Source organism: Cicer arietinum, chromosome 1 (assembly GCF_000331145.2).
Source record: "Cicer arietinum cultivar CDC Frontier isolate Library 1 chromosome 1, Cicar.CDCFrontier_v2.0, whole genome shotgun sequence".
NCBI lineage: Eukaryota > Viridiplantae > Streptophyta > Magnoliopsida > Fabales > Fabaceae > Cicer > Cicer arietinum.
This window is the reverse complement of record NC_021160.2, coordinates 5,465,617-5,479,595: the sequence shown is the minus strand read 5'-3', so window position 1 is coordinate 5,479,595 and position 13,979 is coordinate 5,465,617. Positions and strand designations below refer to the sequence as shown.

General features: G+C 34.1%; 1 protein-coding gene across 1 annotated transcript; it reads right to left on the bottom strand.

Moving 5' to 3' along the window:
• Positions 1–22: 22 nt before the first annotated feature.
• Positions 23–9,550, bottom strand: LOC101501937 (peptidyl-prolyl cis-trans isomerase CYP57). The gene is made up of 10 exons (XM_004486103.4): positions 9,121–9,550; positions 8,784–8,962; positions 8,342–8,443; positions 8,099–8,205; positions 7,853–7,994; positions 7,355–7,577; positions 5,502–5,553; positions 2,765–2,960; positions 913–1,053; positions 23–622 (listed from the first exon to the last, which is right to left on the bottom strand). The coding sequence occupies exons 1-10, from the start codon at positions 9,338–9,340 to the stop codon at positions 482–484; spliced, it is 1,503 nt and encodes a 500-aa protein (XP_004486160.1). The 5' UTR covers positions 9,341–9,550; the 3' UTR covers positions 23–481.
• Between the last annotated feature and the right edge of the window lie 4,429 nt (positions 9,551–13,979).

Sequence of the window (13,979 nt, the reverse complement as noted above, 5' to 3'; positions counted from 1 at the left end):
CCTCTCGAAATTCCCACCCACATCAACCATAAAGTTCTGATTCATTTAGTCTAACAAAGAAATTGTTGTGCAAATAAAGCCTACCACTGAACACGTTGGTTCCAACTTCCACAATAATAATACATCATCCGGTGTAATATATTAAAATAAAAATATAATAACAAGTAGGTCTGTAAAAAGCTAAACAACACATCTATGAACATTGCACCAAAACTACAATTATGTCAAACTACGTCCTTTCATGAGGGTACCCTTTCATTAGATCTTCATCATTTGAATTCAACTAACCCTACATTTCAAATTAGTTTCTTTGCCTACCAAGCCCACCATCCTCTGTGCAACAAGTTCTCAGTTTCTCTGAGGGCAAGTTTTTGTTTTTAATACATAAAAGGTGCTCCCACAGCTGAAAGGATGTATCAACCTTCAAAAATGAAAACCAATCAGCTTTGCAAATTCACATAGTTGATTGACACTTGCAAAATCAAGTAAGGGATCTCCCAGCCCATTCTCGTTCTCGTCTCTTTTGTTTGGCTTGCATCTTATTGAATTTCTCTTTGCCCTTCTCCAAAAGAGGGTCATGCACAACATAATCATTTGGATCCTCGGTGCGAGACATATGATCCTGCATATTTACAGGAAAAGTTTAAGACAGTAGAAAAGGAGTAACTGTGTGTTTGATCAATAAGACAACTCCGTCTAAAAGAGACCTGTGTTGCTATTTTAAAAAAGAACTAACTTGGTGGTAGAATTCAGAAAGGGTTATTTCAAATTATAAAATTAACGTGTCTTAACACATGAGTGTGCAGATTTCAACAATATTATGCATTTAAAACTCAAAAGATAAGTAAGACACGCCGATGTAGATGGAAAATGCAATGATTTCATATCATGGAATGGCAAGAGAAAACTGACCTTGCCAGCTGCAGGGGAAAATTTTAAGCTAACACTTTTCCAGTCAGATAATTCCTCATCATTAACATGTTTAGATTCAGCAGTTGTAGGTGTCTCCTTTGATGATAAAGAGGTTTTAAATTTTTCAAGTTTTGCCAGAAGCTGAAGATAGAGATACAGAGAGAAGAATGTTACACATGAATAGTGATTGAAAGTACCCATATATTATATACAAAAAAGCCCACAAATGATTATAAATTAAAAACTTAACAAAACATAAATGACATAATATGAACGTTTTCAGCTATATACTCATTGCTACTACTATCTCCACTCTAGTGATCTCCTTTGACAAGATAATTTTACATAACACCACTTCCAAATAGTTAGTTGATTGTAATAACAATTAGAAATTATTCATTCTTCTTATCTTTTGATAGGCTTTCATAGTTGCTATAGATATTCTAGGCTGCTTGGTTAGAACCCAAATTTATGGGATTTCGACACTCTAGTCTTGTATATGTGTTTGTACAATTCTTTGTAAATAATACATGAAATATTCAAATTCCATTCAAGTTGATATTTCTTCAGAGTACCGACATCACGAAGATCCAAATATTGCTCCCACTATTGATTCTTGTGTTTCAGCTCCCACTTTAATTCCTTCTTCCACTACAGTCCAGCTGAAACTTCTACTCACCTACCTATTTTACTCTACAAAGGTGAACATGGTAATCCTAATGCTCATGTCATTTACAGCATTCTAGAGTGATTATCTCCTTCCCATTGTGATTTGTGTCTATGATTTATCATATGCTACCATTTCTATAATGTTTAGAAAGCAGTACCCATCCAGGGTGATGAAGATGACTGATGAGATGATCACCTTGGAATCCAATAATACACGGACCATTCTTCCAACTCCTCTTGGGAATGAAGCAGCTCAATCAAAGACAGGTATAACTACTTTTCGGGAAGAAAAAAAAAGACCTTGATATTTTGGAAGAGACGCTGATCATGTTGATATTCCTATGAATACAAGTGTAGAGCTTCTACCTTATCATATGCAGCTCTATCCTAATCCAAGCTGATATAGCAAATTGGTTTGGACGTTAAATTATCTTAATATAACTAGAGATATAGACCCAAATGTACCACCTTATCATAGGGAACCCTATCCTAAATTCCTAATCAAAGCCGATATAGAAGATTAGTTAGAAAGTAAAATTATCTTCTCAATATAACTAGATTAGTTGGGTAGCTGATTATAAGATTAGCCTAAGATTAGTATTAAATATTAACTCTTTCTTCCTGTCATTTTTTCCTCTTATTTCTTGTATTAACTTTCATATTTACCATAAATAGCCTAGGCTGATTGATTTGATCCCAAAACTCAGGAATGTGGACATCGTTTCTCTTGTATATATATCTGTAACATTCTTTGTAAACGATACAAGAAATGTTCAGATAAATGCTGTCAATCGGTGATTGCAGAAAATAGCAGTTTGTTCAAATTCCACTACGCTGCAACGATATAGTTCCACAGTAGCTGCTATTTGACAACATAGAATCAAATTCAATTCAAGACAGTAAAAACACAACTACTATGTCAATCTAAAAATGGGAAGTTTCATGGAGCATTGATTTGGCATATCAAAATAAGTTCAACTAGCTCAGGCATTTTTCTTCTTAATATACAATTTTACAGCATATTACTCTTACATATCATTTCAGATTATCAGTCTAGTTACCATCCCCTGTTGATCATGTCTCTTGATAGTCTAGAGCATTCTAGCACATTAGACGGTAGAAAGAACGCGAGGGAATAAGAATTCAGAGGGAAGAAAGTATAAATAAAAAAATAACAACATACTTCATCTTCACGCCCTTGAAGTCTGCGTTTCTTCTGCTTCTGTAATTGTCTTCCTCTCTCAGCTTCATTCAGTAGCTGCAAATCTGTATCTGCATTAGCCATTCGTTCAGCTCTTGCTTCGGATCCTATTCCCTTTTTCTTCATGGACAATTTTTCTACTCTCGGTTGATCCTCATCAGCACTTACAGAACCGGACCTGGCAAGAGGTTATTCAACCATTTACGAAACCAATCACAAACCATTTAAGATAATAGTAAGACCCCAAAACAAGCTCACATATGTAGGACATCCAATCGATATCATAAACTCCATATTTGGAAAATTAGTATATAACTGTTAAATCTATATTCTATGAGCAAACTTCACAGCTGGTAAGCCAAACTAGAAGCCATTTTAAAAATGTTCTGTTGGCGGATAATGCTTCTCTAAATAAATAGTGCTAGACATTGGCAACTTTTAAGGGCCAGACGAAAATCGAGACACAGGGACCAAACTGAAGCGGATTTCTTAGGTAACGCACCAAGAATTAGGAATCTCCAACATTTTTTAAGGAGATATGTCAACGATCACTGATTTTATATGCAAAAAAAAAAAAATAACTGACTTTTGGATAACATACTACAAGAACCATTTTAATGTTTAGGAATTACTAACCATGTATGAGATTAAGCACAGGTACAGTTCCTTGTTTGAACTTAATGTGACATGCATCCATGTACAACCATCTAAAAAAACGCCTCAACCTTGTGTTAGGATTCCATATGTGAATGTGGGCCTAAATAGGCATAACCAGTTGCCCAAGCCTATTATGTGGGGAGTAATGTTATTGAAATATAGGAATGAAGGGAAGGATTGTGACGTGGCAGAGGCTAAGGGGTGCATATAGAGTGTGACCAATTCGGTTATTAACGGGTGTGAAGAGGTGCACATAGTGTGTGACCAATTTATCACCATTTTCAATTTAGAACCGTCAAAGGTTGGGCAAAGGGAGATTTTATCTCTTTTTGAGGAGCAATAACTCTGGGATTACAGGGGTTTATCTCTGTCATACATCTCTTTTTCTATCAGTAATACAATGTTTTCTTCTCTTAAATTTCAGGTTCCTATCACCTTGTGTCCTCCATGGCCACAAGTTCAAATAGTTTTGTTCCCCACCATGCCCATAGGGAAACAAGGAGCAAATACTAGCCACAGGCTACACATAAATGAGACTAATCATACTGTTAGAATATTAGAAAATATCTTATAATATCTTTTATATTATATTAGAGTATCTTGAGTTATTTTCTATGATCAATTTATAATTATAGAGAATCTTAGAATATCTCTTATTATTATTATGATTTATTCTTAATTTAGGATTTAGTCTATGTTTCTCTATAAATAGAGATTAATATTGAACCTATTGTAATCAAGTAAGCATTAAACTATTATCAATAATATTCAAACCCTTATTATTTTCTCTCCTCCTTTTCTCTAAAATCCCACAATTTCAACATGGTATCTAGAGCCTATTTCGATCCTCCTTGAACAATCTTGTCGTTGTTCCGCTGCTAAGTTCCCAACAGTTTGGGAATATAATCCTAGTTTCTCTTTTCTAGCATGATCATTCCTTTTTCTGACTACTATCACTTCCGTCCACAATCATCGCTGCTGCCCCGTCTGCTACTGCCGCTGCCGCCGTTTGCTGCTGCTGCCTGCCGTCGCTGCTAGAAAAGTTTTCCGAAACAACCACTGTCTCTCCTGTTTTGGATGCATTTTCTCACTTCGGTTGTCGATTATGGCTTCGTTTCATTAGAGTCGCGCTGCTTCCTCTTTGGTGTTTGTCATGCAATTTAGTTCTTACTAATAGATTACAACAGTGGCTTCTATTCCCACCGATGATCATTCCGGTGGTGTCCCTTTTCCCACTGATGAATCATATTAGTGATGACTTATTTTCCCATTGATGATTATTCTGACGATGTCTTTTATTTTTATGACTCACACTTTAGCATGACAATTTGTCCCAGACGCACTGGCCCCATCTTTGTCCCAGATTTACTGGCCTTGCCTTTCTCTCCTTGAAGCACGTCTCTCCAATATTATTGGTTTAAAGCTTCCAAATGCAGTTTTTAGAAGAACGGACCTCGCTTTGTTCAATTGCTTGCCATGAATTTCTCTCAGGCTGATGATCATATCGGCTATCTGGCTAGGCTATATTTATAGCAATTCTCTCCGACTTCACCTGCATCCCTGAGTTGCTTTTCCATCCTTTTTATTATTTTGCAGAGCAAAACATTATTTTCTTGTAACAAGCTAAAACTTAGTAAGATTTAGTTTGAGGGGGAGTGTTAGAATATTAGAAAATATCTTATAATATCTTTTATATTATATTAGAGTATCTTGAGTTATTTTCTATGATCAATTTATAATTATAGAGAATCTTAGAATATCTCTTATTATTATTATGATTTATTCCTAATTTAGGATTTAGTCTATGTTTCTCTATAAATAGAGATTAATATTGAACCTATTGTAATCAAGTAAGCATTAAACTATTATCAATAATATTCAAACCCTTATTATTTTCTCTCCTCCTTTTCTCTAAAATCCCACAATTTCAACTCATACAATTTAAAAGCCCTAAGTTTGTTTTATACCATTAGTTAAACCATCACCATTTAAATGTTGGTGCATTGATACCTTTGTGGCAACTGCTAAACGGATATTCAAGTTCTAAAGTTGTAACTATTACCTGGCTCTTGACACAGTATTTTTGTCTGGACTGGACCTAGACCTGGACCTTCCTGCATATGAAATGATAAATGTCAAGCATTGACAATACAACAATAATTTTGAATAAGAAAAATATTAAAAAAATAAATAAATAAAATAATGAGATATTATTATTTGTTCAAAGGAATGAGTAGTTAAAGCGTTGGGAAGTTTAAAGGTTACAGCATTAAAAGTATAGACATCCCATTCCGTGTCGACAAGAGATATGGCCAAAATAGTCCTTACAAGGTTTAGAGTTTAGACAATCCTCATCACTTGAGCTAGCTTTTGGGTTTGAACAAGACCTAGTACAAATTTACTTTCAAATAACCACTCAGTCCCTCAGTTTCTAGTACAGAATTTACATTTACATGTAAATAACAATGTTTCCACACATAGTTCCACTTTATTGTCTATGTGGCACAGTAGACTTGACAACCCCAACTCTAATGTACTTTTTGATGTACTGAAGTGAAGCATTGCAATATCTCGATTCCAATAAAAAGGAAGTGGATTTTTGTAAAAATGTTGTATGGGAAAGTCCCATTAACTCCCTCTTCTACGGTTTCCAATAATGGAGAGGTGTGGTTAAATAGGAGGTTAGGCAAGAATTGTGGAGTTGTGGGAAGGAACTGGGGTTAATAGAGAGCTATTCTCTCTTTAGATAGAATCGGTCATTATATTTTGATCATCTTGCAAGGAGTTCATCTCGATTCCAGAGTCCATGAGTCATTTTCTTTTGTTAGGTCATACTTTTCCATATTATAAGAAAGGGATACATCCCCTGTTTTCAGTTAATTGCAATACAGCTACTTTATATTCTTTTTGTGTGCTTGGTTCTATCAGATTTATAAATTAAAATGCTTACCTAATCCCACTAACAGTAAGCATTAATTCATTACCACTATGATAATGATATTTAAAGCAACTTGGTTTGTTTGGCACTTCCATTTGCTTTTGCAACTTCTAGACGAATTAAACATTCTCCTAGACTAGACTGTTGATAAAGCAAAAAGGAATTTTATAGTTCATAGCAAACATAAAAATCCAATATGCCATAAACAATGGTAGGTATTTCAATTAATTATTCACATAGTAAACTTAACATCTTCTAACTATTTTATCATCTGTAAAGACTACCATTTTATGTCATTCAAATATAATATTCCCTTTGACAGGTGCCAAATGCCCACTTTTATGACTTGATTTTACTTGACCTTGTGCTTTCACAATTTCCTAATTCTATTTTCAGATGTTTACCATTACTATATGCTACAAATGCTAGTGAGACAACATTGTCAAAAGAGGGAGAAGTTCGATTCCATTAAGTTGGTACTTTACAAGTGATGGGTTAAAGAACAGAGAAAATTCTCGGTGATCCCTCTCCTATAACAGAATTCGTCATACCTCTCTCACTCCTCCCCTTATTCCTTATATAACTAACTATCCGACTACTGTCATTTCCCTCCTTTTCCTGCCAGCTCAGCCTCCTAATCTTAAGATGCTTCCTATAGTAAACATGGCATATCTTACGCCAGGCCACATGATTGGGTGGCAGCTGGCCCAACTCCTCTTCTCAGTTCCTATCAGAAAGCACCTTAATTTATTCAAATTTTACAGCTATTAGGTAGGAAGTGACCCAAACAATTGGCAATAAATTAATCTTCTATTTGGATGTCAAGAAAATAAACATGGTAGTCGGAAAGTTACTATAGCAACACAGTGTCAAAGTTAAAAGCTCGTGAAAAATCTACGGTAGAACCAAACACTTCCTAAATCAGAGGTTAAGATTCTATAAGTTAGAATGTAAAAGATGGAACGTAAATAAGATACCATTTTGCGACTTTGGTTTGTGAGGGAGATCATCCAGTTCCTTCCGCTTTTTGAGTATTTGCATGCGCATTCTTGCATCAAAATCTGCTTCATCGTCATCGCTGGAATTAAGATGGGCCAACTTATCAGCTTCTGAATCTTTGTGAGGTTCTTCTTTCTTTGAGTTAAGTGCATCCCTTACAGATAACTGCAGATTCCTTTTTGCTTTACTGTCAGAAGAACTCTGCAAAATAAATTAAAGCCCGCTTATGTGTGGCCATTTGATGTAAAATTTATTTTGATACACTTTTAATAAAATATGAACTTTCAGGGTGAAATTAATAAAATAAGTAAATAACTACATAATACTGACACCGGGAGCTGTAAGCCAAAAACAGCTTCCTTAAATTATAGAAAGATATAATAATAAAAATTTGTAATTATTATCCACAGGATGTCGGGAAAGATTTCTATATGGGAATCAGAAGGAAAAACTAAATGAAAGGCCTCACTTATTACCAATTCATTATTAAGATTTTCATCTCTTAGAAGACGGGGATCGTTCAAGACATCATGACTGCTCACAATCTTTTTCTTCACCAATGCCAATTCTTTTTCCTCTTCTTCAGTTTCCTCCCCAAATGAAAGCAAGTTCAAATTTCTGCAATTTAAATTTGCAACAAAAAAAAAAAAAACAATAAGCAACCTATTGCATTGCATTGAGTTCTAAAAAGACAGTTATCATAGGTGATAAGGAGGTCTCACTTTACACCTTTCTTCTTTGCATCTTTACCATCCGTATCACGTGTAGCTTTAGTCTGAGATTTCTGAAGTGTTCTTGGAACAATGTCTTCAAATGGGTTCCACAACACCTAGAACCAAGTAGTTTAAGAAGATACAAAGAAAGTTAGAATCTCCCGTCAAAAGGGTTCAAGTTCATCAACACCTAGAACAACCTCTTCAATTATTTTCTGTGATATTAATCAAAATCACAAGTCCACAACCCACCTCAACTGATAATATCCTCGGGGCTGGATCTAAAGGCCGGTCGCTCTTATCAGTCTCAGCTTCACCAAGTCGCAATAAATTATACATTGTATCTCCTGTCACCTAAAAACAAATAACAACAAGAACAATCAATCGATTGGGTGCATCCCTACAAATCATAAACACAACTATCAGGGTTCTACGACTGCGATCTAGACTGCAACATTATAGTTTTATATGTTGCCGAAACCAAGATGCAACTGCAATTGAGGCTGCATCAGCCATATTTGACTGTGATTCTTCACAATATTAAGGATTGCAACGCAACCATTACCACGACCACTATTTAAAACCCTGCATACTAATACTACAAGTACCACTACTACCTCCCCTACTCCTCCTTATAACAATAATAATTATGAGAATGATTTTGCTACAAAATCATTGCAATTGCATGATTTACCTTTCCAAAAATGGTATGCTTCCGATCAAGCCAGTCACACCGGTCAAGAGTAATGAAAAACTGACTTCCATTAGAATTAGGGTTTCCAGCATTAGCCATTGCAACCAAACCTCTATGCTTGAATTTGATACGCGAATGAAACTCGTCAGCAAAAACATCTCCATAAATACTTTCACCTCCTACACAATAATTAAACAATTCATTTCATTTTACTTCATTTAAAAATAAACACCAAAACAATCAATCACAAGAAAAATTCAGAAAGAAAACGATAACTAATGAGTTTCAATTTAGAGGCAAAAATGAAAAAAGGAAAGAGGAAGAGAGAATTGTGTACCGGTGCCCGTGCCGGTGGGGTCGCCACACTGAACGAGGAAATCTTTGATGATACGGTGGAAGATGGTGTTGTCGTAGTAACCTTCGAGGCAGAGTTGAACGAAGTTCCTAACGGCTTTGGGAGCTTCTTTAGGCCATAGCTCAATGTCAATAGGGCCGCGGGTGGTGTTCACGACCACCTTTCCCTTCGTCGGCGGTTCTAAAACGTACACCGTTGACATCTTCTTCTTCTGCTGCTATTGCAATTGCTGAACGGAATCTAAAGCAGCAACTGATTTTGATTCTGTAAGGTGACCGGTGAGTTGCACAAAGGAATTGGAGGTTTGGTTCTCTCTTTTCGATTTCAGAACGGTGATTCGCGCACTACTTTTCCCTATTTCACAAATCAAATTAATCGATGATTTTTCCCTCGACCAAAAAAAATAAACAAATTTGCTACCTATGCCCCTCACTTTCCTTCTATTTTTTGAAAAAAAAATAAAATACTCAAATTGTCTTTACATATTTATAATATTTTTTAATTTTATTTATTCTTTCATCACCATTTTTAACCACTCAAAACTCACATATCACAAAATCATCATAACTCACACATTATATTTATTGTTTTGTTTTTTAGTTCGTAAATTTTTTCAAAATCTGAGAACATTACATGAACTGAATTCACGTACGTTGTAAAATTGTAAAAATATCATATAATAGGTGATTTAAGTTCACGTAAACGTACGTGATTTAAGATTGCGTAATTAATGGAGTTTGAAACTCATTGGTGGTACGTGAATTCAGTTCACGTACATTAGAAAATGGTAAAAATCTCATATAGTACGTAAACTACTACATTGTAAAATTGTAAAAATCTCAGGTTGTACGTGAACTGAGTTCACGTAAACATATTTGAACTGAGTTCACATACATTGTAAAATTGTAAAAATCTAAAGTTGTACTTGAATTGAGTTTACGTAAACGTACTTAAACTGAGTTCACGTACATTGTAAAATTGTAAAAATGTCAGCTTGTATGTGAACTGAGTTCACGTAAACGTACTTGAACTGAATAAACGTACTTTTAAAATGAGCAAAATGAATGTTAGGGTTTTGAGGATATGGATGAAGATGTTGATGAAGAAGAAAATTAGAATTTTGAAGATGAAGATGAAGATTATGGTTTTGAAGATGAAGATGAAGATGTAGACAATAGGTAAAGGTATTTTGGGTAATCTATTTTTTTTTTTTTGAAAAAGATGGGTTTGAGTAGTAAAGTGAGGGGTGTAGGTAGCATTTTTGAAAAATAAATGCAAAAAATATAATTTTTAATTGATTTTTTATCCTTAACGATTAAACTTTAAAATATAATAAAATGTTAAAAGTTGTAATAGAAAAATCACATAAAGTTGTAATAGTAAAATCACAGCAAGTTGTAATTTGTTTTCTCTTATTAAAGATTTAATTTAATTTTTAATTTTTTTAAATTATTGATGTTAAAACTTAATCAAAAAATTGTAATTATTTGATTTTTAAATTTATAGAATATTTGAATGACTGTAAAGAAAATCATAAAAAGTAGTTGGTGAAGCTTTTATAAAGATTTGTATTAGAAATATAATGTTGCATAGAATTTTTAATATCAAATATTTGAATATATATAAAAATATGTATAATTTAAATGATTAAATAAATAAATAAAATTATAGAAATAAGCGGAATTTGATTAAATTTAAAATAGTATATAGATATATTTTCGTATTGGGCTCTAATCAGTTATACTTGGGATCTTTTTGACCGTTAGCTTTTGTACTCCCATTTAAGCTTGTACCTCTAATTTGTTAAAAACTCAGTTTTATCTTTAATAAATTCATTCACGTGAGCGGTAAAAAAAAATTACTTCAAAATTTGAACCCTTGTTGAAATTTCTGGTAAGTAATTTTTTGCAACTAAATTTCCGGTAGTTATATTTATTACCGGAAATTTGGTCAATGAAATTTCCGGTAGTTGTATTTTCAATACCGGAAATTTCAAAAATTTTGAAAAATCCGGTAGTTAGTTTTTGTTCACCGGAAATTTCGTTTTTTGAAATTTCCAGTAGTTAATCCAAAAATTTCAAAAATCCGGTAGTTATTTTTTAATTTTATTTTTTTGAATATTTTTTTAATTTGTTTGTTATTTTATTTTAATTTTTTTTTTTGTGGAAAACACACAACCAGTAATTATAGATTTAACTGAAGCATTTACAACTGATCAAATTTTTGAGTCACGAGAAGCTGTCATATCATGGGCAAGAGAGATAGGTCGACAAAATCGAGTAACAGTTATCATTACTCGATCAGACGTAGAGACTGGAAAGAGAGGAAGAAAGTCAAAATTAATTATTGGTTGTGATAGAGGTGGACAATATAAGTCAAATAAAAATGACACAAGTACTTCAACTAAAAGGTGTGGATGTCTGTTTAAACTTAGATCGAGACCACTGAAAAATGATGAAGGATGGATTATTAGTTTAATTTGTGGACTTCACAACCATGAGTTAGTAGCTACTTTTGAGAATAATGCATTTATGGGACGCTTAACAGAAGAAGATAAGAAACATGTTGACGAGTTGACAAAATATCACGTTGCACCGAGACACATCTTGTCATATTTGAGAGATCAAAATACAGAGAATGTGACTAGTATCTATCAAATTTACAAGCAACGAAGTACATACAGGAAGAATTTGATGGGACCTAGAACTGATATGCAACATTTGTTGAAGTTACTTGAAGCTGAGAAATATACTTGTTGGAGTAGGACTCATGAGGACTCCAACGTTGTGAGGGATATGTTTTGGACGCACACAGATTCCATAACTTTGCTTAACATGTTCCCTCTTGTATTGATCATGGATAGCACCTACAAAACCAACAAGTATAGGTTACCGTTGTTTGAAATTGTTGGTGTAACTTCAATTGGGTTGACATTTAATGTTGCATTTGCTTATATGGATTCTGAACGTCGAGACAACTTTTGGTGGGCATTGGAGAAGTTAAAAGAGTTGTTTTTTTCAAACGCGTCATTTCCTCAAGTATAGGTTACCGTTGTTTGAAATTGTTGGTGTAACTTCAACTTGGTTGACATTTAATGTTGCATTTGCTTATATGGATTCTGAACGTCAAGACAACTTTTGGTGGGCATTGGAGAAGTTAAAAGAGTTGTTTTTTTCAAACACGCCATTTCCTCAGGTGATTGTGACTGACAGAGAACTTGCTTTAATGAATGCAATTAAAGTTGTATTTCCATCTTCAACAAATTTACTTTGCCAACTTCATATTAACAAAAATGTTGGAGCCAAATGCAAACAGTATATATTAAAGAAAGACATGCAAGAACTTATTCTTGAGTTGTGGAGGAAAATTGTTTATTGTTCTGAAGAGCAGGAGTACGAGGAACTTTTGCAAATATTTGAGTAAGCATGTGTCGATAATATTATTTTCTTTGACTACGTCAGAGACACATGGTTGAATCCTCATAAGGAAAGATTTGTTGAAGCATGGACCAATCGAGTATTGCATCTAGGAAATACTACGACTAATAGGTATGTCATTAAAATTTCACATTTTGTATTTTATTTTATGCATGATATATGATTAAAACTTCACATTTTGTATTTTTTTGTTTAAATATTAGAGTTGAGTCTGCTCATTGGTTATTGAAGAGATTTTTGGAACACAATAAAGGAGATTTTTGTAAGGCATGGAATGGTATGAATGACATGTTGAAGTTTCAAATTATTAAGATCAAAGGTTCATTTGAGATAAGTAAGGGTCGCAAAAAGCATATACACAACAATCCATTCTTTGAGAAATTGACTTGGGTGGTATCCAAGAAAGCCTTAGGTGATATTGTTGAAGAATACAAGAGAGTCAGTTATGTCGGTAACGACAAAGATGTGTGTTGTTGTATACTTAGAAAGACTCATGGATTACCTTGTGCATGTGAGTTAGCAGGATACAAGATGAAAGGTGTTCCAATCCCATTAGATGCTGTTCATATACATTGGAGGAAATTAACCTTGAATAGTGATCAAGAGAATGACCAGTTGACAAATGATTCAGAGTTGGACATTACATCGGAGATGGATATAATTTGGAAAAAATGGAAAATACTTAATATTGCTGGAAGAAGGGCTTTAAAGAGCAAGTTGCGTGAAATAGCATATCCGGAGACAACATCAATGTGTGCACCAGTGGATAAAATCAAAACAAAAGGTGGTGTTAAGAAAAAAGGCAATAAGCCGAAGGGATATGACGTATATCGCGACCCATCATACTTTGAGCATGTTGATACTCAAGTCTCCCAGCAGGTATCCAAACAAGTCTCCCATCAAGCATCCAAACAAGTCTCCCACCAGGTTAAAAAATATTTCCACGAGTTTCCTTCTTTAATTCATCCATATATTGAAGACATAGTTAATGTTAAAGCAGATGGAAACTGTGGATATCGTGCTATTGCTGCTTTACTTGGTTATGGTGAAGAATACTGGAGCATTATACGTCGGCAGTTGTATACAGAGATTAAGTTCAAACCTGATTTATATGCTGCATTATTCAAGGAATGTTTGCAAGAAGTGACAGAGTCTTTACTTGTAACTGAGTTGGAAAACCAAGCTAACGAGAAGTGGATGACCATTCATGATATGGGTTACGTGATAGCAACAAACTATAATCTCGTTCTTGTTACATTAGCAAAAACTTTTTGTTTGACTTTTTTCCCATTGAGGGGTGCACATAATGGAGATTTGTCACGTGATCGTGTTATCAGCGTTGGTTTTGTTAACGAAAATCATTGGGTTCAAGTTAAATTAAAATTTGCATGTCTGTTACCTCCA